This window comes from Galeopterus variegatus, unplaced genomic scaffold (genome assembly GCF_000696425.1).
Source record: "Galeopterus variegatus unplaced genomic scaffold, G_variegatus-3.0.2 Scaffold465, whole genome shotgun sequence".
NCBI classification, from domain to species: domain Eukaryota; kingdom Metazoa; phylum Chordata; class Mammalia; order Dermoptera; family Cynocephalidae; genus Galeopterus; species Galeopterus variegatus.
The window spans coordinates 594,599-619,882 of NW_007726576.1; the positions used below are offsets into that span (position 1 = coordinate 594,599).

The 25,284-nt window shown below is 41.2% G+C and overlaps 1 protein-coding gene across 1 annotated transcript in view; it reads right to left on the reverse strand.

The window, feature by feature from the left end:
* Positions 1-6,495: 6,495 nt before the first annotated feature.
* Positions 6,496-25,284, reverse strand: part of PARP4 (poly (ADP-ribose) polymerase family, member 4) — a 118,858-nt gene continuing 100,069 nt past the window's right edge. The window contains exons 32-33 of the mRNA XM_008569095.1: positions 12,219-12,351; positions 6,496-6,773 (exon numbers count right to left, since the gene is read on the reverse strand). Coding sequence (XP_008567317.1) covers positions 6,578-6,773; positions 12,219-12,351 — 329 coding nt within the window. The 3' untranslated portion in view covers positions 6,496-6,577. The remainder of the gene's footprint in view (positions 6,774-12,218; positions 12,352-25,284) is intronic.

A 25,284-nucleotide genomic window follows, 5' to 3' on the forward strand; every position in this document is an offset into this window, starting at 1 on the left:
GAGGGGCGGAGCGGGGCTCAGGCGCGCAGGGCGGAATGACAGGGCCACATCCGCATTACATTTTTATTTTTATTATTTTTTGGTGGCTGGCAAGTACAGGGACAGAACCCGTACACTTGATATCATAAGGCTGTGCTCTAACCAACTGGGTAACCGGCCAGCCCTCACATGCGTTTTAGGAGAATCATTCTGCGTACACTAAGGAGACTAGATTGTATGCCAGTAAGTCAGATAACTGGAAGAAATGAATAAATACCTGGAAATATACAATGTACCACTACTGAGTCATGAAGAAATAACTGAAGCAGTGGTCAAAAATTTCAAAAAAGAAAAGCTCAAGACCAGATGGCTTCACTGGGGAATTCTACCAAATATTTAAAGAAGAACTGGGCCGGCCCGTGGCTCACTCGGGAGAGTGTGGTGCTGATAACACCAAGGCCCCGGGTTCAGATCCCATATAGGGATGGCCGGTTCGCTCACTGGCTGAGTGTGGTGCTGACAACACCAAGTCAAGGGTTAAGATCCCCTTACCGGTCATCTTTAAAAATAAATAAATAAATAAAAATAAAGAAGAATTAAGACCAGTATTCTTCAAGCTCTCCCAAAAAGTTGGAGAGGAGGGAACACTTCCAAACTGATACTATGAGGCCAATATTACCCTGATACCAATGCTAGATGCTACAAGAAAACTATAGACCATATTCCTGATGAGTATTACAAAAATCCTCAATAAAATACTAGAAAACAGGATTCAATAGCACGTTAAAAGGATTATATATCATGAAGTGATATTTATTCCTGAAATGTAAGAATGATTCACCATATGCAAATCAATGAATGTAATACACCTCATTTACAGAATGACAAGAAAAACAAGGTGTAATTATTTCAGTTGATGCAGAAATGCATTTGACAAAGTTCAACACCCTTTCATGATAAAAACATTCAGCAGGGCTGGCTGGTTAGCTCAGCTGGCTAGAATGCAGCCTTATAACACCAAGGTCACAGGTTTGACCCCCATACCAACCAGCTGGCAAAAAAGAAAAAAAGAATTGCAACAAACTAGGAAAAGAAGGAAACTACTTCAACATAATAAAGGCCATGTATGAAAAGCTCACATGGAGCATCATATTCAAGGAAAAATTGAAAGCCTGTCTATGATGAGGAATAAGGCAAGAATGTACACTCTTGCCACTTCTATGCTACATAGTACTGTAAGTCCTAGCCAGAGCAATTAGGCAAGAAAAAGAAATAAAAGCCATCCAAGTTGGAAAGGAAGAAGTGAAATTATCTCTATTAGCAGGTGACATGATCTTATAAGCAGAAAACCCTAAAGATTTCACCGAAAAACTGTTAGCACCAATAAATGAATTCAGCAAACTTGCAGGATACAAAATCAAGACACCCCCCCCAAAAAAAGTTGTGTTTCTATACACCAACAATGAACATTCCAAAAGGAAAATTAAGAAAACAATCCATCTACAATAACATCACAAAGAATAAAATATGAGAGGGAGGGGACCTGCTGGGGTGGGGAAACGTTGGTCATATGATACAAAATTTCAGTTAGATAGGATGAATAAGTTCAAGAGATCTATTGCACAACATGGGGACTATACTTAATAACAATGTACTATAGTCTGGAAAATTGCTGAGAGTAGATTTTAAGTGTTCTCACCACAAAAAAATGACAAGTATGTGAAGTAATGCATATGTTAGTTAGCTCTATTTAGCCATTCCACAATGTATACATATTTCAAAACATTATATACAATAAATATAATAAATATATGCAATTTTTATTTGTCAATTAAAAATAAAATGCTTAGGGATAAACTTAACCATGGGGGTGAAAGGACTGAAAACTACAAAACAATGCTGAAAGAAATGAAAGGATGCAAATAAATGAAAAGACATCCTGTGTTCATGGATTGGGAGACTTAACATTGTAAAAATGTCCATGCTACCCAAAGTGATGAATAGTTCATTGCAATCCCTATCAAAATCCCAATGGTGGGCTGGCCGGTTAGCTCAGTTGGTTATAGCATGGCCCTGATAAAAATCACAAAGGCCTTATTTGTAGAAATTTAATAAAAGATCCTAAAATTCATATAGAATATCAAAGGACCACCCTGAATATCCAAGCCAATCTTGAAAAAGAACAAAATTGGAGACCTCAACACTTCCTGATTTCAAAACAAATGACAAAGGTATGGTAATCAAAATAGTGTGTTGCTGTCTTAAAGACTGACATATAGACCAATGGAACAGATTGGAGGGCCCAGAAATAAACCCTCATGAAAACAGTCAAGTGATCTCTGAGAAGGTTGCCACACAATTGGGAAAGGACAGCTTCTTTAACAAATGGTGATAAGAAAACGGGATATCCCAATGGAAAAAATAGATATCCACCATACAAAAAAATATGGATATCCATCATGTAAAAAAATTAGCTCAAAATGCATTGAAGGCTGGCAGTTTAGTTCAGTTGGTTAGAGTACAGTGTTATAACACTAAGGTCAAGGGTTTGGATACCCTTACCAGCCAGCCACAAAAGGATCAAAGACCTGAACATAAGATGGAAAACTATAAAACTCCTAGAAGAAACAACATCGGGGAAAACTTCTCTTCCAGGAAGAGATCCGTTGCAGGGGCAGAGTCACTACATAGAACCTTCACTAGAGCAATGCAAAGCATTTCCTCTCAGAGGAAATGTGGGGTCTGAGTTGCAGCAGAAAAATGCCATCAGCACCATGCCTAATGGAGCCCTGAGAGTGGGACCACCATGGAGACCCCAGATCTATAGAGCTACCAGCATACAACGCCAGCCTGTGAGACCTAAAGCATGGCCTCAGACCAGGAAAGCCACAGGAGTGGAGCTGCCCAAAGACTTGGGGACCCAACCCCCACACCAGCGTGCAGAGGATATGAAACATGGAGTCAAGGTACATGATTTGCCAGCTTTGCGATCTAATCCCTGCCCTGCTGAGTTTCTGACTTGCTTAGGGACCTGTCACCCCTTTGTTTTGGCCTATTTCTCTCTTTTTAGATGCGAATGTGTACCCTATGTTTGTTCCACCATTGTATCTTGGAAGTAGATAACTTGCTTTGATTTCACAGATGGAACTTTGAGACTTTGGACTTTTGAGCTGAAACAAGTTAAGACTTTGGAGATGAAATGAATGTATTTGTGTGTGAAAAGGACATGAGTTTTGGGGGACCAGAGGCAGAATGCGGTGGATTGTATGGCCCTCTATAGTCATTGAAACTTAATCCTCATTGTAACTGTTGAGGGTGGGAAATCCTATTATGGTTATTGAAAGGTGGGGCCTTAAAGAGGTGATTAGATTGTAGGACATGCAATAGTGAGTGGATTAGTAAATTGGTGATTTGATGGTGGACATGGTGTGGTTCTGAGGGCTTTAAAAGGCGGAGTGAAGAGTCAGCTCACTCTCTGCTTCTGCCATCTGCCATGTGACACCCTGCCTTGCTGTGAAGTCGTTACCTACCAATAAGGCTTGAAATAGAGCTCCCCACACCGTCATAACTACGCTATCTGCTTCTGTAGAATTGCTTGCTTAACCTAAGTAACTCCATTTTGCCCCCGTCTGACCTGCAGACTACCCCCCTTCTGCTTGAGAAACCATTGACCTTTTCATAGAAACAAAAAACAATTGCATAGAAACTGGAGCCATTAAGAGTGAATCATTACATGGGAACGGGAACCATACACAATGAAAACTTGTATGCTTGATCGCTCGAACGGTTCATTCTTGGCTTCTGTGACCGAGCTCCCTAGCTTGCTTTGTGCACCTGGACAAACCCATGTGCCAATGGGATGTAGTTTTTGCCTTTAAAAACCCTACACGACCAAGGCCTGGGGCCACTCTTGGTTGCTCCTTGGGAGCCGGTTGCTGGCCAGCTGGAGTGAATAAACTGCCCTTTTCTGCACGAGCAGCGTGTAAGTGCATTTCTTGTGGGAGGGGGCCTCACAACAGGCCCTCACCAGGTGTGTTCCCTCCACTGTGGCTTCCCGGCCTCTGACCTGTAAGCAACAAGTATTGTTTCTCTATCCATTACCCAGTTTCAGGTATTTCTATTATAAGCAACAGAAATACAAGCCCCAAACTAGAAAGGACCCCGATGCCCATCCACATGATAGAATTCCACATAATATTCACACAATAGAATTCCACACTGAGTTGGATACGAGTAACTGACAATATGATTGAATGACAGAAACATAATGTTAAGCAAAACTTTCCAGATACAAAAGAGCACATATTGTTATGATTTCACTAATACCAAGTACAAAACAGGCAAAAGTAAACTTGGGGGAAGGGTTGGTTGGAAGGAGGCAGGAATCTTCTGCAGTGCAGGGTTCTATTTCTTGACCTGGATGCCAGTTATATATGTTTAATTTATGAAAAAAACCATCAATCTGTATACTTACATCATATACACTCTGCTGTGTGCATGTTATACTTCAATAGAAAAGTGTTTTGACAATAGAGACAGCTACTGAGAGGTATAGAAAGATAAGGACTAAGTGCTCTCTGGATGTGAACGCTGGGATAGCACTAGACAGAAGAGCCAGGTGAGAGTACCAGTGGGCCACAGACTGCAGGATGGGATAGGAACGTGAGCCGACCTGGGAAGTCCAGAAGGGTTAAGAGTGAACCTCAGTGACAGCTGAAGGGAAGGTGACAAGGTGAGGCCGAGGGATGCCTTTTTCTTTTTTTGAGATGGGGACTGACACCAATTGCTCAGTTGCTTCTTCCCTCCCCCCAGCCTCAGGTCCAGGTACAATTCTTAGGTCTGAGGGGTCTGCAGTGTGGGCTTTATCTTTTTGTCATGCTGGGGAGGAGGGAACGAGTAGCATGGGTACCAGGAGGGTGTCATCCTTGTAAGACAGATATAATGCTGTTTATTTACAATATGGCTAAGCTGCTGCCACGAAAACACTCCAAATATACATAGCTCAAACAAGATAAACTGTGTTTCTTCCTCATTTAGCAGCCTAGAAATGAGCAGGTAGTTTGGGGGTGAGTAGGTGATTTTGTCCATTTCATCCAGGAACAGAGGTTCTTTCTACCTCGTGGCCCATAGCCCCGACTGCATACCCTCAGCTGCAGAGTGGAATCTGACTAAAGCCCATGCGTAGGGAAAACAGAAAGATATAGTAAGATAGCAGCTTCCTTTTTTAAGGACCTGACCTGGAAGTTACAAACATCAATTCTTCTCACACCCTGTTGGCTAGAAATTAGTCTCATGGCTTACCCACAGATGCAAGGGAAGCTAGGATGGCTGCCAGAATCAGATCCTGTGAACTGATACAGAAGGACAAGCAGCAATCTTTGCTTCACAACCAACCACAGCAATATCTTTCCAGAGCTGAGACATGTCGTGGCATGTAGGACGAGTATCTGGCAGATACAAATGATATTAGCAAATCAGTTGTTGACAGCTGGTGTCCCTTCTGATTGGGCCAACATCCGTCTAACTGGTCAGGCCTATGCTGCAAATATTGCAAGACATCTCAACTATCCCCCTGCCTCACCCCTGTCTAGCATGGCAGAAGCAGATTTGTCTTGTTTATTTTTCCTGATGGCTATGATAATCTAAAATAGGGAGGTCTTCTTCTTTGGGTTTATTTCTTCATAAGACCCAGGCAGAGTTCTCTTAGTTTGTCTTTCTTCATTTTATCATCACTACAAACAGAACTTTTAAAAAGGTTACTAGAGATGGCCCAGGAAATTAGGCTAGGCCATACCACAGGATACTGGAGGTCACTGAAGGCAGGACGAGAAGTAGATAGGAAAACCCTGGGCCATGTGACTGAGGGGAGGTCCTGGCGTTTGGTGAATGGCAGCGATGAGAACAGGTAGGGTACGGCCTCACACCTTTCACAAAACACAACTCCAAATGCATCACAGACTTAATCATAAAATGCAAAACTAGAAAACTTCTAGAAGATAATGTAGCACAAAATCTAGATGATCTTGGGTTTGGCAATGAGTTTTTAGATGTAACATCAAAAGCCAGATCCAGGAAAGGATTCTTAGGCCACCTAGTTTCTCTAAGCAACAAGAAATGTATGCAGGGCTCTGCAGACCCAGGAGCCACACACACTAAGCACACAAGGGCCACGGTCTGGGAATGCTGACAGAGCCCACGACCTGGCTTCTTGCCAGCTTGCTCAGTCTGGCTGGTCTGGCTCTCCACTGGACTCCTGAACAGAAGGAAACAAGCCTCCAGGACCATCCAGAGGTGTCTCTCATCATCTTAAAACACTGAAACACAGAAAAGTCTGCAAGATTGTAATTTTGATTTTATTATTCCTTGTGAGCTGATTAATCAATTCTGCTTCCAATTACTTTTTTTGGTGGCTGGCTGGTATGGGGATCTGCACTGTAACCAACTGAGTTAACCGGCCAGCCCTCATTTACTTTATTTTAAAGGGACTGATTGCTACACTGAATAAAATCATAATTAAATTACATTATGGGTCCTATTAATATTTGATTATTTTCTACATAGAAACATGAGAAAAGTTTAAAATACAATTTCATTTGATTCAGCCTTGACTGTAATTGAGAACTCTGTAAAGAGGAGAAGCGGTGTCTATGGGTTGACTTCCCAGCAGCTGCTTAGTGGCAGAGTCCCAGTCTTTACCCAGCTCGAGCCGCTGGCAGACAGAAGGATACTGTGCTTCAGTTCTTCTCACCCATTCACTTGCTTTCTTTATTTCCTCAAAAGCCCAGGGAATGTTCCTAGATTTAAAAAATAAATATTTTCATTGGTTTCAGACTATAATTACACGTGAAATGAAATGTGGTACTAAATCTATCACATATCACACAGACTGATTTTATCAAAAATTAAGATATTTAATAAATATCTTGACATCCATGAATGCTCTTCTACCAGTCTGACGTGGAGCTTTGCTTATTCCATACATGTCGAGCGCCCTTCCGCTTGCCCTGTGCTTCACAGGCTGCCCTGCAGCTCCAGGACAACTTGGGCTTCTTCTAGTCTCTGTGTATTTGTTTATGTTAGCCCTTTCCACTCTCCTCCATATAAATCCTATCCATCTTCAAGCACAAACTTGAGTATTAATTTACAATCCAGGCTTCTGTTTCCCTCTCCTTTCCACTACCGGGAATTCTCACCCTGGTTAGTTCCTTGCAGAATACCTGAGAGTCACCCATGAAACGGGCATATACTTAATTGTGTCACATAAACCAGGAACAACTTACTAGTAAAATGTGCATAACATAAAAACTTCAAGTTTGTATCCACAAAATGATGTCGAATATTCAAGACTATTCGAGACTCAGAAAATTCTGAGATTTTTCATTGATATTAATTAGCTACCCCATTAGTTTTGTCACCTGCTAGAACTAGTTATTGAACAACTGGCAGCATACGACAAAGCTTTTAGGGGCATTTTGGGAGGGAAGGACAACATTATGAAAATTCTCTTCATCTTCCTGATCTTTTTCTTACTTTCATTTTTTGGCGGCTGGCCGGTACAGGGATTGAACCCTGGACCTTGGCGTTATCAGCACCACGCTCTAACCAACTCAGCTCACTGGCCGTCCATGCCAGATCTTCCTGTGAACTGGGAAAGAACCTCAGTACAGCGTGGTTGCTGGGAGCGGGGTCCCAGTCCCCGCTCTGCAATCACCAGTGTTGGCTGTGATATTGTGCAACTCTCATTCAACACTGGAAGTCTGTTTCCTCAATTATGATAATAATATGAGGTCTATGGGTTTATTGTGGGGATTAACGAACTCATGAATTTAACATGCTTACCAGTCCCTGGCACAGAGCAGGCACTCAGTAAACGTCAGGAGAATATTGTGATGAGATGAACACACTAAATGGTGAGCAGTCCCAAAGCGGTTAAAATACTCATGTTTCCCAATGATTATTAATCTACTCCTAGCTACCAACTAACTACTTAAAAGCAACCAAATTGATTTTCACACTTTCACCAGTTCAGCTGGCCTCCCTTCAGTCCCACTGGCCTCTGAATTTTCTGACTGGCCATTCAACTAGTAAGAAAATCTTGCTCATAAACCCCATGTAATGTGCTACTACATTAATGTTATGCATATCTTGAAAAAAATATGTATGGAAAATTTTTGAAAATATGCAATAAACAGGAAATTATAAATATTTAAAATAGTTTGTTTTATTTATTAAAGTGTCAACAAACTATTTTGTTCTCACAATAGCAGTAATATAGTAAGAGCAATGTGATAAAATATGCTGCATCATTTCTGAAAATCTTCATTTAATATTTTGTGATATTGCAATTCAAACGTAGGTTTGAAGTTATTAATATTTGTTCTAATGGCCATTGTAGAAGAAGTACCTCTTTGGAAGTGCCTATTAAGTCAAATGCTAATTTATTAGTTCTATCCACTAGTTGTTCAAAGTATTTTTCTTGATATTTACTTAATATCAAGAAAAATTGCCATCTTTCTCAAGGAGTTGTTTTTTTTTTTTTTCCTTTTTGTCTTTTTTCGTGATGGGCAACGGATCGCAACCCTCAGTGTCACGCCTGTACCGGACCGGGACCAGCAACGGGATCGCAACCCTCGGTGTTGCGCCCGCACCTCGCTCAGCCAGTGAGCAGCCGGTCTGTATGTGGGATCCGAACCCTCGGCGGGAGCGCCGCTGCGCTCCCAAGCGGCGCACTGTAGGAGTGTGCCACCGGGCCGGCCCCTCAAGGAGTTGTTTTGACAAACTAATGAGAAGGTGTTTTTTTTAAAAATGGAAGTATAAATGACATATAGCAAAATGCTCAATTAAGAATTTTCTGAGTACCTGTTTTGTGTTTGATGCTGCTGGGAATACAGAATTTAATCAGTTCTTTGTCAGAGGGTAGAAACAGTTCTACTTATTTTCACTTCATCTATTTAAATATGTATCTCTAAGAGATAAGAACTTTTTCTTAAATATGACACATAAAAATAGTTATCAGGCTGGCTGATTGGCTCAGCTGATTAGAGCATGGTGTTGCTGCTCAAAATAGTTATCAATAGTTCTTTAATATCACAAAATATCCAGGTAATGTATAATTGTCACTGATAGTCTCTCTCTTTTTTTTTTTGTAATACAGTGGGTTTTGTTCAAATCAGGATCTAAATAAGGTCTCCCCACTGCTTTTGGCTGACACATCTTCTAAGGTTTATGTACAGGTTCCACCTTTCCTGTTTTTTTCTATTGCCACTTATTCCCCTCATTCCAGACATTGCTGGAATGATGTAATTTAACAGGTTCCTCTATTCTCTGATCTTCTTCATGTTTAGGACACAAGGGGACTTATTTAACTTTTTATTTTATTTTATTATTTAAAAGATGACCGGTAAGGGGATCTTAACCCTTGACTTGGTGTTGTCAGCACCATGCTCTCCCAAGTGAGCCACAGGCCAGCCCTTATTTAACTTTTTTGATTTTATATATCTTAGTTCCTAACAATATTAATATCTATCTTCCAAAATAACAAAATCAAAAGTACTACTAACAGCATGGTTACTCACAGTGAGGTTTCTTCGTAATTGTTTTTATCCTTAGGTGCTACCCCACTCGGGAGATATAGTCAAATTACTATGTTTTTTTTTTTTCCTTTTTGTCTTTTTTCGTGACCGGCAACGGATCGCAACCCTCAGTGTCGTGCCCGTACCGGACCGGGACCGGCAACGGGATCGCAACCCTCGGTGTTGCGCCCACACCTCGCTCAGCCAGTGAGCGGCTGGTCTGTATGTGGGATCCGAACCCTCGGCGGGAGCACTGCCGCGCTCCCAAGCGGCGCACTGTAGCAGTGCGCCACCGGGCCGGCCCAAATTACTATGTTTTAAAGTCACTTAAAACAAATCCTCTTTGGGTGGTTAAGCAACCAACTTAATCCACAATTAGAGTTGTTTCACTTTGCTTTCTGTCTTAAGGGATGACTTATTTATCGATCTGATTTTAAATTTTATTCATTTTATGTAAAACATTTACATAGTTCCAAAGTCAAAACTGTAAAACAAGGTACATTAGGAGAAACCTGGCTTCCACCCTTGTGGCATACACTGTTTCCTCCTCCTTCCCCTATAGGAAATAATATTTTTATTAATTTTATTAGTTTTCCTCTTATCTTGCCTTGAAAAGAACATAAGTAAGTCTGGTCAGTTAGCTCAATCGGTTAGGGAACAGCCTTATAGCACCAATGTCAAGGGTTTGGTTCCCTGTACTGGCCAGCCACCGAAATAAATAAATTAATTAAAAATAAAAGAACATAAGCAAATTATATATGTATGCATGTGCATGCACACACAGACATATGAGGGTACTTCAAAAAGTCCATGGAAAAATGGAATTAAAAGATAAGTGAATCTTTCCACAAACTTTTTTTTATACTTCTGGAGCCTCTTATTGATTACCTATAGTTCAGTTACCAGATACAGCACCAGCAAAAAACAAAGGACCTCTAACAGAGCTTACTGTTTCCACCTGAAATGACCTGTTGTCTTTTTGACTGACTCTTCCCATGCATTTCTTTCCCAACTCTATAGATCCATAATCATGGATGAGGACAGCTTTACTGGTAAGAGATTTTAGACTAAGGTACAGCTCCAGAAACAAGCTAGTCTCCTCTGACTCTTCAGTATTGGTCACTACCAGGAAACTTGGGGGCAACCAGGTCCAAAGGTTGTTGCGTTTCGTAACTGTCATGAACCCCAGAATCCTCACTCGTCAGAATCTTCCTGGAATCTTCATCTGGCACAGCTGAGATGAGAACACAATTGTCCTGAAAGATCTTGTTCCCTTCAGCTAGTGCTCAGAATCAAAGCTCTGACAAGCCTTTGGTCCTGATACTGATGCCTAAGTTTCAGAGCAGTGACCCAAAGCACTGCCATGACCTGTGCCACGTGTGGCTGAATTTCCCCAGTACGGATGTCCAACCCATGCTCAACTGCCCTTCTACTCGGCCCTGGCAAACTACCTCAAAAGCCTTATTCTGGTAACTACATGCAAGACCCCAATATTTCTGCTGCCCCATAGAAACATGCCAATTTTTGATAAAGGTGTCTCACTATACCTGAGAAATGGCAGATAAAATGGAACTGTATTTTCCCAAAATGTTTCAGATCAGTTACAGCAAACAGAACAGTGACTGTCAAAGAAAACTGTCACTCTGGGCTCCTTTTTGACCGCAGCAGCTATGTGGAAGCAGCTGCAGCTTTGATAAGGGCCAGCCATGAACTTCTTGAAGACCTTGTATATGGGGCAGGGGCACCCTGGCCATGCCCCTCACCATGGGCAGAGGAGTCTGTAGGGACAAGAGAATGTGCCTACCCAGCACACATATCCTCTTTTCTAGACTCTTGAACCCCCGTACTCCCTCACCAGATTGCCATGAGCCCACTTCCAGGGTCTTCCCTGGGTCTGTTCTGAGTCTGATTGTGCTGCCACATCACTGGGTCCGCAGGGTGACCAAGGGTGGGCATTTGCGTGTGACATGGGTAGTGTGTTGATCGGTGCGACAGCATCTTCAGGTGGGCAGTCTAGGCCTCTTACAGTGTGGGAGGTCAGCCGAAGGCTTGATTTGAACCTGGTCTTCCAGGTGGTTGTGAAGTTGTATTTGCTAAGGTCAGAACATACAGTTTGCTAGTTTGATTTATGACTTTTAAATACTTAGACATGTAATAGGTGGGTTTCCATTTGTATTCTTTTTTGGTTTTGTTCTCATTATTTTTTTGGCAGCTGGCCGGTACAGGGATTGAACCCTGGACCTTGGTGTTATCAGCACCATGCTCTAACCAACGGAGCAAACCAGCCAGCCTCTCCATTTGAATTCTTGTCCCAGCCCCTGAAATTGTTGGGAACAGGCCTGGCCCCGTATTGTGGATCTTCCAAGGGCACATAGGATCAACATACTATAGTGAAATGTGCCAAACCAAGATCCAGAAGATTTGGGCTCCTGTGTCTGCTACACTTAAACTCTCTGAGCCCCAGCATCCTGTGCAGCCCAAGGCCAAAATACTATGTCAGCCCTGCCTACCCCGAGGAGATCAGGCAAGCTGTTACCTGTGAACAAATTCTCTTTGTACTTACAAAGTAGTGTATACATGTAAGATAATTCCGTGTAGCTTCCTGTGAGGTATATCTAATAAATGGGTGAAAATATGTTAGTTGCTTATTATTATAGTTAAAGCCACCTGGAAATGGAAGCATCATCCAATTTCATCAGTGATTTGAAGACTATTCCCTCTTGTTCCAACCTGGTACGAAGGAACTGCAGGACCAGCAGCGTGGCGATCAGGTCCAGGAGATACTCTCTTCCTTTTATACCTAAAGGGAGAAAACTCCTTTAAGTCTGTTGGAAACTCTGCATCTTAAATTGTACCCATTTATAAATTTTCCGTTAAAGAATTATAATACTATTATTACTATTAAACAATAATACATTAGCAGATCATAAAACTCTGTATTATTCCTCAAGGTCCTTAATTAGCTTGCTATTTAAATAAAAAGTGAGGTTGATTGGAATGTGGACCTATCGTATTATCCTGAAGGTTGTTAGGAAACTGAACTGTATGCAGAACGCTGCTCAGTACCATTTTCAATAAACAGAGAGGCACGAGGCACGAGGTACGAGGAAAGAAATTCAGTTTCTGGACTCCTACTACAAATAGCTCAGAAGAGTAGACCCAGATATACAGCAGATAAACAACAGATATGACCAGTTATTCCAGTGTATCAAATTACTTCTGGTGATTAGTACTCACAGGTAATCGGTGTTATTAATCCAAATCAAGATATCTTACTATATAATGGGCTGGCCAGTTAGCTCAGTTGGTTAGAATGTGGTGCTGATAACACCACGATCTAAGGTTTGATCCCTGTACTGGCCAATCAACACACACACAAAAAAAGTTGAAAGTTGTTATATTGTGAAAATATATACTTGGTCTGGCAAACAACTCCTAAGATCCTTAGAATCTCCAAAGTGCTGTCTTTTTGTAGGCTAATACGTTGGCTTATGGCTGGCAACTACTAGGTAGCTTCAGGATGGAGGCTGGTCACAGGAAAGCCTAAGACAGGACTTTCAGTCCCACCCCCAACCTCTGGGGAGAGAAGAGGGGCTGAAGGTTAAGTTGTTCACCAGAGGCCAGTGGTTTAATCAGTCATGCCCGTGTAATGAAGCCTCCATAAAAACCCAGGAGGCTTGGGTTTGGAGAGCTTCCAGATAGCCGAACACGTGGAGGTTCCTGGAAGGTGGCGCGCCCAGGAAGGGTAGTACCCCTTCCCCCATATCTCACCCTATGCATCTCTTTGTCTGTATCCTTTGTAATATTTTTTATAATAAACTGGTAACAGTAAATAAGTGTTCCCTGAGTTCTGTGAGCCACTCAGCAAGTAAAATTGAACCTGAGGAGGGGGTTGTGGGAACCCCAATTCATAGCCCGTGGTCAGAAGCCCAGGTAAAACAACCTGCAGCTAGTAATGGCATCAAAGGTGGGGGCAGTCCTGGGGACTGAGCCCGCAACCCGTGGGACCTGACTCCACCTTCAGGCAGACAGTGTCCGAGTTGAATTGGAGGGCATCCTGGAGGGCACCCGCTGAGAGCTGCTGGCTTGCTTGATGCCTGGTGTCAGAGAGCACCTAAGAGTATGGTGCGTTGTGAGAGTGCAGTAGGGGAAACTGAACAGTTTGCGTGTTTTTTCCACTCACTCAAAAGTGAATGTTTAGGGCTGGCCCGGTGGCGCACTGCTACAGTGCGCCGCTTAGGAGCGCGGCAGCGCTCCCGCCGAGGGTTCGGATCCCACATACAGACCAGCTCCCGCTCACTGGCTGAGCGAGGTGCGGGCGCAACACCGAGGGTTGCAATCCCGTTGCCGGTCCTGGTCTGGTACGGGCGCGACACTGAGGGTTGCGGTCCGTTGCCGGACACGAAAAAAAGACAAAAAGGAAAAAAAAAAAAAAAAGTGAATGTTTACATATATCGAACTCAGAAATTAACAACCCATTTTAATTTTTTTAAAAATGCAAGTCTCATCTTTCAAACCACTTTATATAAAATATTAGTTTTGAAATATTCTTATTTATTCAGTTGCACATTTCATGAAACTAATTTTATTCAGACTTGCCATATCCATCTTCATCACCACAGCCCATTCCCAGGAAAGTCATCATCACCTCCACCTGACATGTCTGACGGACGGCACTGTTCGCATCACTACACCAGAGCCACTTTATGTTTTGTATGTATTTTAAGCATATGGAAAAGAGAATAATACGACAAATACCCCTATCCGCTGCCCAGCTTACTACTCTCAAAATTTTCCCATGTCTGCTTCAAAGTTCTCTCTTTTCTTTAAAAGAAAAAAGATATTATGAAGTTTAAGCCTCCGCGTGTATGTCCTCTGATCCATCCCCTGCCCTTGACTTTTCAAAGGAGAGTACTATTCTGATTTTTGGACTTACATTCCCATGATGAACTGTTTTTGAAATTCGTCTTCAATAGTTTTATTAAAGAATATTCAGTGTTTGCAAGTTTTAATTCATATTCCCAGGAATTTAATTCATAGTCCCATATACTAAATAAACTGGTATTAAATTTCTTTTTTTTTTTCCTTTTTTAGGACTTATTTATTTAATTTTTTTTTCCTTTTTGTCTTTTTTTGTGTCCAGCAACGGACCGCAACCCTCAGTGTCGCGCCTGTACCGGACCGGGACCGGCACGGGATCGCAACCCTCGGTGTTGCTCCCGCACCTCGCTCAGCCAGTTAGCGGGAACCGGTGTACCGGACCGGGACCGGCAGGGGATCGCAACCCTCGGTGTTGCTCCCGCACCTCGCTCAGCCAGTTAGCGGGAACCGGTCTGTATGTGGGATCCGAACCCTCAGCGGGAGCGCCGCCACGCTTCCCAAGCGGTGCACTGTAGCACTGCGCCACCGGGCCGGCCCCCTTTTTTAGGATTTCTGCCAGATAACTTCTGTAAGCATCCAACATCCAGAACTAAGTAAGGGTATTTCAGGCTCAGTGCTTCCCTCAACTGACACTTTGTTATTCAAAATACAGTAATTCAGAGAGCACATTCTTATAATATCAAATATTCATGAAGACTTAAATAGTAGGGGCCGGCCCGGTGGCGCACTGGATGAGTGCGCCGCTTGGGAAGCGCGGCGGCGCTCCCGCCCGAGGGTTCGGATCCCACATGCAGACCGGTTCCCGCTCACTGGCTGAGCGAGGCGCGGGAGCAACGCCGAGGGTTGCGGTCCCGTTGCCGGTCCCCGGTCTGGTGCGGGGGCAACAGTGAGGGTTGCGATCCGTTGCTGGACATGGAAAAAGACAAAAGACAAAAAAAAATAAAAAGACTTAAATAGTAAACACAAAAGGACCTGAACACGATATGCATATATCTGCACATACACCATTAATTTTAAATCACTGAGATAGCCAAAACTGCTCTTTAAATGAGAGGGCTTTTATTAAATGGCATAATTTTCTTAATACAGAAAAGGAGGGGGCCGGCCCGGTGGCGCACTGCTACAGTGCGTCGCTTGAGAGCACGGCAGCGCTCCCGCCGAGGGTTCGGATCCCACATACAGACCGGTTCCTGCTCACTGGCTGAGCGAGGTGCGGACGCAACACCAAGGGTTGCGATCCCGTTGCCGGTCCCGGTCCGGTACGGGCGCGACACTGAGGGTTGCGATCCATTGCCGGACACGAAAAAAGACAAAAAGAAAAAAAAAAAAAAAAAGAAAAGGAGAATTGAATAAAATTTTAAAAACAATACAATAAGACCAATCCATTGTCCCACAAAAAAGTAACAAGAGACAAAGCAGTTTAATTTAGTGTGTTCTTTTGGGGTTTTTTTTGAGTATTACATATAAAATATTATGTAAATTTCCAAGTGATATTAATAACAAGCAACACATAATTCTATTCAAGAATATGATAATTATACACAGATAAAATGCCTAACTAGTGTATCAGAGTCATTTAAAAAATAAATTCAGAAGGGGAAGGAAAGATAAAAGAGAATGAAAGAAGAGGATAAAAGACAAAGTTAGGTACAGAGATATAAAAACAAGCCAAAGAAAAGAATCAGACAGCTGGAGACTATGTAGAGGAAAAAAGGTAGAAATGCACACATAGAAGAACAACATGGATACATGGAGATACACAGAGATATCCATGGAAAAAGCACATCCATCAGGAAATCTCATCTCGTGCTATCTGTGACTGTTCTCCCCAGTTTTCCTCTACTTCTCTGGCAATTCCTTCTCAGTCTCCTTGCCTTTTCCTGTTCTGTCTGACCTAAAATACTGCTGGGCTCCCTGACCCTTCTCTGCCCCGGCTGCCCTTTCTTGGAGAGATCTCATCCAGAACCATGGCTTCAAATACCACTGACGTACTGAGCTTGGCCTCATATAACAAACCATACGTATTTCTCTAGGATGTCTAACAGGCAGCTCAAACTTTAAGTGTCAAAACGCTTATTAATAACAAGATAGCAGTAACTCTATTAGCGTTTCTCAAGGCTCCTTCTGCAGGTGACGTTTTCCCTTCCTAAGCTCAAGCCGACAAACCCTCCAACTCCCTCAACTGCCCACATCCAATCTATCATCAAAGTCTGATGTTTCTTTCTTGAAATTGTATTTCAAATCTTCTCAAGTTAACATTTACATTTTTAAAAAATTAAGTATTGAGTAGATACAACAGACTATGATGTATTTGTAGGGTATAAATAGTATAACAAACACCCAAGTACCAACTGCCCATTTATTTACTAATTTTTAAAATTGCAGTAAAATGCATATACATAAAATTTACCGTTTTAACCATTTTTAAGTGTTCAGTGCTATTAAGTACACCCATTGTTGTACTACCATCAGCACCACCCATCTCCTGAACTCTTTATCTTGCAAAACTGAAACTCTGTACTCACTAAACAATAACTCCCCAGTCCCTACACCCCCAGCCTCTGGCAACCACCATTCTACTGTTGCTATGAATTTGACTACTCCAGGTACCTCATGTAAGTGGAATTATACATTATTTATTATTTTGTGACTGGCTTATTTCACTTAACATACTGTCCTCAAGGTTCATCCATGTCATAGCCTGTGTCAGGATTTCCTCCCTTTTTTTTTTTTTTTTTCCTTTTTTCGTGACTGGCAACGGATCGCAACCCTCAGTGTCGCGCCCGTACCGGACCGGGACCGGCAACGGGATCGCAACCCTCGGCATTGCCCCCGCACCTCGCTCAGCCAGTGAGCGGGAACCAGTCTGTATGTGGGATCCGAACCCTCGGCAGGAGCGCTGCCCCGCTTTCCAAGCGGCGCACTGTAGCAGTGCGCCACTGGGCCGGCCCAGGATTTCCTCCCTTTTTGAGGCTGAGCATTCCATGGTATAAGTACCACATTTTGTTTATCCATTCATTTGTCAATGGACACTCGGATTGCTTCTACTTTTTAGATACTGCAAATACAGTTGCTATAAACAGGAATATACAAATATCTCTTTGAGTCCCTGCTTTGAGTTCTTTCCAGTATACACTCAGAAGTGGAACTGCTGCATCATATGGCAATTCTATTTTTAATTTTCCAAGGAACTGCTATGTCATTTTCCGTAGTGGCCATACTATTTTACATTCCCACCAACAGTGCACAATGGCCCCAGTTTCTCCACACGCTTACCAACACTGTTATTTTTTCTTTCTTTTTTTTTTTTGGATAGTAACCATCCTGATGTGTGTAAGGTAGTATTCAATGACCCACCAATTCAAGAAATAGTACATAATAATTAACTTGAAAGTGTCCTGTGAATTGGGTCACAATCCTTTTTCCTTCTGCTTCCTCTCAGAGATAACCATTCAAGGTTCGTACCTCTAAGCAGGATATTCTTTATATGTGTTATAAACATTTTATCCCAGTTTGTGACATGTCTCTTTCACATTTGCAATGTTTTTTAAAAAAAATTATGAATTTTGGGCCGAACCTGTGGCACACTCGGGAGAGTGAAGTGCTGGGAGCACAGCTGCGCTCCCGCCACGGGTTCGGATCCTATATAAGGATGGCCAGTGCCTCAAAAATGACAAAAAAAAAAAATTATGAATTTTATGTGGCATGGGTTGTGTTTTCTGTATTAAGAAATTCCTCTCTTGAAAGATAAATCAAATGTGTCAAAATGTTAACATCTGGGCAATTGGGGTGCATGTAGATGGGAATTCTTTGTACTATATTTACAACTTTTCTGCAAGTTTAAAATTATTTCAAAATAAAGTATTTCAAAAAATCCTCCCTATCCTAGAATCATAAAGCTACTTTCCTATATTTTCTTCTAAAAGTTTTTTTCTTTCTTTCTTTTTTTTTAAAAGATGACCGGTAAGGGGATCTGAACCCTTGACTTGGTGTTGTCAGCACCACGCTCAGCCAGTGAGCGAACCGGCCATCCCTATATGGGATCCGAACCCGGGGCCTTGGTGTTATCAGCACCGCACTCTCCCGAGTGAGCCACAGGCCGGCCCAAATTTGTACTACCTTGAAGTTGAAACTTTCCTTTTTGTCTTTTTTTACTGACCGGTAACGGGATCGCAACCCTCGGTGTCGCGCCCGTACCGGGGACCGGCAACAGGATTGCAACCCTCGGTGTTGCGCCCACACCACGCTCAGCCAGTGAGCGGAACCGGTCTCCACATGGGATCCGAACCCTCGGCGTGAGCGCCACCGCGCTCCCGAGCGGCGCACTCTCCAGTGCGCCACCGGGCCAGCCCCTTAAAACTTTTATAGTTTGTGTTTCACACTTAAGTCTTCAACCTATTTGGAAGTGATTTTTGAGTATAGTGTGAGCAAAAGGGTCAAACTGTACTTTTTTTCCTTATTGTCTGGTTGTCCTTGCACCATTGACTGAAAATTCCATCTTTTTACCACTGATTTTTTGTTGTTGTTGTTATGGCCACCTTGATGGGTGTGAAGTGTTATTTCACTGTGGCTTTTATTTGCATTTCCCTGATGACTAGTGAGGCTGAGCATTGTTTTCATGTCTTTATGAGCTATTTGTATATCTTCTTTGGAGATATGTCTATTCAGATTCTTTGCCCATCTTTAAGTTGAGTTATTTGTCTTTTTAGTTTTACTTTTTAAAATTAAATGTTTAGACAGAAAATTATTTTCTCAATGTAGAAATGAAGGAAAACCTCACAAATTAAATTTAAAGTCAATGGATAAGGAGCAAATTTAACACTCAAAATTAACATCCTTAATACACAACTTCATTCTTTTGTATATGGATATCCAGTTGTCTCAGCACCATTTGTTTGTTGAAAAGGCACTTCTTTCACCCAATGAATTGCCTTGGCACCCCTGACAAAAATCAACTGACCACAATGTAAAGGTTTATTTCTGGACTCTCAATTCTATTCCATTGATTTATTTATCTAGACTTATGCCATTACCACATTGTCTTGATTACTGCAGCTTTGCTATAAGTTTTGAAATTGAGGAGTGTGAGTTCTCCTACTTTTTTTTTCAATTTTGGCCTCCTGGGTCTCTGCATTTCCATATGAGTTTTAGCATCAGCTTGTCAATTTCTGCAAAAAAAGTAATCTGGGACTGCACTAAATCTATAAGTAATTGGGACCGCACTAAGTCTATAGATCAATTTGGGAAGTATTATCATCTAACAATATTAAAACTTCCATTCTGTGGACATGAGATATCTTTCCATTTATGTAGATCTTTAATTTTTCTCAGTAATGTTTTGTAGTTTTCAGTGTACAAGCCTTGCACTTTTCTCTAAATTTATTCCTAAGTAGTTTATTCTTTTTGATGTTATTATAATCCTTGCCAGATTTTAAAAATAAAATTATGCTAGTAAAATGAACTGAAAAGTATTCTATTTTTTTCTAAACTCTGCAATATTTTCTACTAGATTAGAATTATCCGTTTGTTGAATGTTTGGTAGAACATGGGGGTAAAACCATCTTGGCCTAGTGTTTTCTTGTGGGATGATTTTCAACTATTAATTCAATTTCTAAATTAGCTATGGAATTATTCAGGCTTTCAAAATATGGAATCAACCTAAGTGTCCATCACTGATGACTGGATAAAAAAATGTGTTTATATATACATATACACAATGGAATACTATGCAGCCACAAAAAAGAATGAAATCTTGTCATTTGCAGCACATGGATGAGCCTGGACAACATTATGTTAAATGAAATAAGTCAGGCACAGAAAGATAAATACTGCATGTTCTTACTCATATGTGGAAGCTAAACAAAGTTGATTTCATAGAAGTAGAGAATAGAATAGTATTTACTAGAGGCCGGGAAGTGTAGAGGGGAAGAGGACATAGAGAGAGGTTGGTCAACAGGTACAGAAATACAGCTAGAAAAGAGAAATAAGTTTCGGTGTTCTATAGCACTGCAGGGTAACTACAGTTAACAACAATTTATTGTATAATTTCAAATGGCTAGAAGAGAGGATGCTGAATATTCCCAACACAAAGAAATGACGAATGTTTAAGGTGAAGGATATGCTAATTACTTTGATTTGATTATTGCACACTGTATACATGTATTCAAATATCACATTTACCCACATATATGTACAACTATTAAGTGTCAATTAAAAATAAAAAATTTAAGGCTAGCTGGTTAGTTCACTTGGTTAGAGCCTGGTCCTCATAATATCAAGGTCAAAGGTTCAGATCCCCATACCAGCCAGCCCCCCCCCCATAAATAAATAATAAATAAAAATTAAAAATTAAAAAAAGAATCATTCAGGCTTTCTATTTCTTTTTGAGTTTGCATTTTATAAATTACATTTTTCTAGGAATTCATGTAAGTTTTTTTTTTTTTTTCCCTTTTTGTCTTTTTTCGTGACCGGCAATGGATCGCAACCCTCAGTGTTGCGCCCGTACCGGACCGGGACTGGCAACGGGATTGCAACCCTCGGTGTTGCGCCCGCACCTCGCTCAGCCAGTGACGTAATAACTTCGTATAGCATACATTATACGAAGTTATACGAGGAGGAGATGCGGGCCCAGAGATGGAGGTGAAGAAGACCTTTTCCTCTCCCAAGCATGGCAGTGAGCCTTGGAGAAGATGGAACCCAAGGCAAGGACATCATACGTACCAGTCTTCCTGAAATAGAGAAAACCCACAGGGGCTGTTATATCAGAGCCACCCGGGCCAGGACTCTAATCACGATGCTGACAAACCACCCAGCTAAACCTCCAGGAGGACTTCCTGGTACTGGGTTATCTGTCATGGAAAAGAAAAACATGAAAGAATGAATGTGGAATTATTTTACATTGGGGGTGCCCTGGGAAATAACTCTCAGCCTGAATAGTCTCTATTTTTTCCTTCAAGAAATATATTTTCTGTGGGAAGGTTGCTGGGAGGTGATTAGCCTACTATATCCTTGTGATTTTTTTCTCTCTCACTGTGTTTCTAGGCTGGTGATTAGTCTTCACTCAATTCCATATTGGCCTTTCTGCACTCAGATATTTTTGAAGGCTTTGGAATTGTGAGAAAGGCTGACTGCTCTTTTGGTATGTTGTTGTAACTTCCTACTTTCCTGGTTGCATCTTTTTGTAAGTTTTAAAGTTTATTGGCATATACTTGTTTGTAAGATTTTGTTATCTTTTAAATCTTTCTACCATCGGTAGTTAATACTCCCTTTTATTCTTAGTATTCTTTATATATGCCTTCTTTCTCTGTCCTTTGTTCAGTTATGTGAAAAACTTGTCATTTTTATTAATCTTTTTTAAAAACCTACTTCTGTTTTCTATTTTATTTCTGCTCTTAACTTTATTATTTCCTTGCTTTTGCTGTCTTTGTGTTTCTATTCTTCTAATTTAGGTTTATCTTACTGATTTTCACCTTTTTTTTCTTTTCTAATGTAAATTAATTAAATGAGGCTATAAATTTCCTTCTAAGTACTGCTTTAATTGCATGCTAATAGTTTTTTTTTTTTTTTTTTTTTTTTTTTCCGTGCCCGGCAACGGATCCCAACCCTCAGTGTTGCCCCCGTACCGGACCGGGGACCGGCAACGGGATTGCAAGCCTCGGTGTTGCTCCCGCGCCTCGCTCAGCCAGTGAGCGGGAGCCGGTCTGTATGTGGGATCCGAACCCTCGGACGGGAGCGCCGCCGCGCTTCCCAAGCGGCGCACTATCCACTGCGCCACCGGGCCGGCCCATGCTAATAGTTTTGATATGCATATTTTGGTCAGTACTCAGATTTAAGTATTATCTGTTTTCCATTATGATTTTTTTTGGCCCATGTATTAATTTCCCAATGTATGAGATCTCATTGCTTTTTTACCCTTTTTATAGTAAAACAAAACATAGATACAGAAAACCAAGCAAAACAAATGTACAGGTTAGTGAATTTTTATGAGGTAAATGCCCTTGTAACCACTACCTCGGTCAGGAGGTAGAACGTTGCCCGCTACCCAGTAAGCCCCTCCATATACTCTGTCCTAACCACGCCCCTTCCTTTCTAACAGTAACCACTATCTTGACTTTACAGTAATCTCTTCCCTGCATTTCTTTATGGTTAAATCACCCAAGTGTTTATTTCTAGACATTAGTTTAGTATTGACTATTTTTCTTTTAACTTGATGTGTCTTCAGTATCTTCCATTCCTTCCCTTTTCCTTGCAGTTCGTCTGCTGAAGAACTGCTCTGCTTTGTATTTGTACAGAACCTGTACAATTCTCCTACAGTCTGGATTTGACTGAGTGCATACTCATGGTGCAGTTCAACATGCTCCTCTGTATTCCTTGCAAATTGACAGCTGGTTCTGGAGACTCTAATAGCTTCAATTTGGTCTTGGCAAGAAAATAGGAAGCACTGTATTCTTTCATCAGGAGGCATTTACTACGTGATTCATGCTCTTTTTTGAAATTAGTGGGAGCTGGAGTGGCTGCAGGCCAGGTGCTGCTCTGTACTTACAGAATGAACCAGCAGATCACCAACAGTGGGTGGGAGTTCCATCAGCACCTGGTGGCCTAAGCAGAATAGCTGAGCAGAATAGCTGCTGCTTCACTTCTGCCTTTCAAATCTCACGTAAATTTCTCTTGTGCCAATCTTAATCTGCAATGGTACAGGCAAGGAAATTCTGGGAAACACAGTTCCAACTTAGTTAAGATGATGTAGTACATGTAGATACATGATGTAGAGCCATGACACAAAATCCTAGTTGATTAGCCTGCTTAGGCTGCCATAACAAAATACCATAAACTCCGTGGCTTAAACAAGAGAAATCTGTTTCTCATAGTTCTGGAGGCTGAAGTCCAAGATCAAAGTGCTGGCAAGGTAGGTTTCATTCTGAGGCCTCTTCTCTTGGTTTGTGGGTGGTCAAGTCTTTCTGTGTGCTCACATAACCTCTTTATGCACACACACAGAGAGTGAGCATGTGTGCAGCTCTCTGGTGTCTCTTCTTATAAGGGAACTAATCTTATCAGGAAGGCCTCACCCTTATTACCTCATCTAAACCTAATCACCTTCCAAAGACCCCATCTACAAATAGCATCTCTTTCGGGGTTAGGGTTTCAACATATGAATTTTGGGAGGACATAAACATTCAGTCCTTAACACCTAGTAATGGTATTAAGTATCTAGTAATGGTATTAATGCTGGCTTAAAGGGTAATTTTGTATTTAATTTTAAAAGAACAGTGAACTTCACTTTTCCATCAATAATATGTAAGTGTTCCAGTTGCTCCACAACCTCACCAACATTTGGCGTTGTCATTCTTTTAAATTTTCGGCATTCTGGTTGGTTTGTAGCAGTATTTCATGGTAGTTTTTATTTGTAGTTTCCTGATTACGAGTGATGATGAATATTTTCACATGTTTATTGGCCATTGGTAATTCCTCTTTTGTAAGAGGCCTATTCACATCTTTTGCCCATATTTTGTCTTTTTGTTATTGTCTTTATATATTCTGGTATCAGTGCTTTGTCAGATATATGTTTTGTAAATATCTTCTCCAGTCAGTTGTTTGCCTACTCATTTTCTGGATGGTGACTGTTGATATGCTGAGCATTTTAATTTTGATGAAATCCAATTGATCTATTTTTCTTTTTATGGTTTGTGCCTTTTCTGTGCTGTCTAAAAAATCTTTGCTCACCCCAAACTCTTGAGGATATTCTTGTTTCTTTCTAGAAGTTTTACAGTTTTACATTTAGACCTATCACTCATCTCAAATTAATTTTTGAATATGGTAAGAAGTAAGGGTTGAGGTTCATTTTTTTCTCCATATGGAAATCCAATTATTCTAATGTCAGTTAAGGAAAGGCTTTCCTTTCCCAATAATTTCACCAGTGTCTTTGCAGAAAATTGAACTAAATGTGCAGGTCTCTTTCTGAACTTTCTGTTCTGTTCCATTAGTCTACCTATCCTTATGTCAATACCATACTGTAGGTTGATAGTCTTAAACTCAGGTAATACATGCACGTCAATTCTCTTCTTCTACCACAAGATTATTTTGTCTATTCTAGGTCCTATGGCACTTTCATATAAATTTTAAAATAAACTTGTCAATTTCTACAAAAATGTCTCCTGGAATTGCATTGACACTACAGATCAATTTGGGGAGAAATGACATCTTAACGTTATTGATTACTTTGGTTTTTTTTTTTGGTGGCTGGCTGGTATGGGGATCTGAACCCTTGACCTTGGTGTTATAACACCATGCTCCAACCAACTGAATAACTGGCCAGCCCTGATCTCATTACTTTGAAAAGTTCCTTCATTTATTTAGATCCTTTAAAAGTTCTTTCAATAATGTTTTTTAGTTTTCATTTTAGAAATCTTGCACATCTTCCTTTAAATTTATTACTAGGTATTTAGTGTTTTTTTTTTTTTTTTAAAGGAAGAACTTCTTTTTTTATTTATTTATTGACAGCTGGCCAGTACAGGTATCCAAACCCTTGACCTTGGTGTTACAAGGCTGTGCCCTAACCAACTGAGTTAACTGGCCCGCTGGTATTTGATGTTTTTTTTTTTTTTTTAAAGATGATCAGCAAGGGGATCTCCCAAGTGAGCTAACTGGCCATCACTATATAGGGATCCGAACCCGTGGCCTTGGTGTTATCAGCACCACACTCTCCCAAGTGAGCCACGGGCTGGCCCTTGGTATTTGATGGTTTTAATGTCATTGTAAATGGTATTTATTTATTTATTTTTTCCTTTTTGTCTTTTTTCGTGTCCGGCAACGGATCGCAACCCTCAGTGTCGTGCCCGCACCGGACCGGGACCGG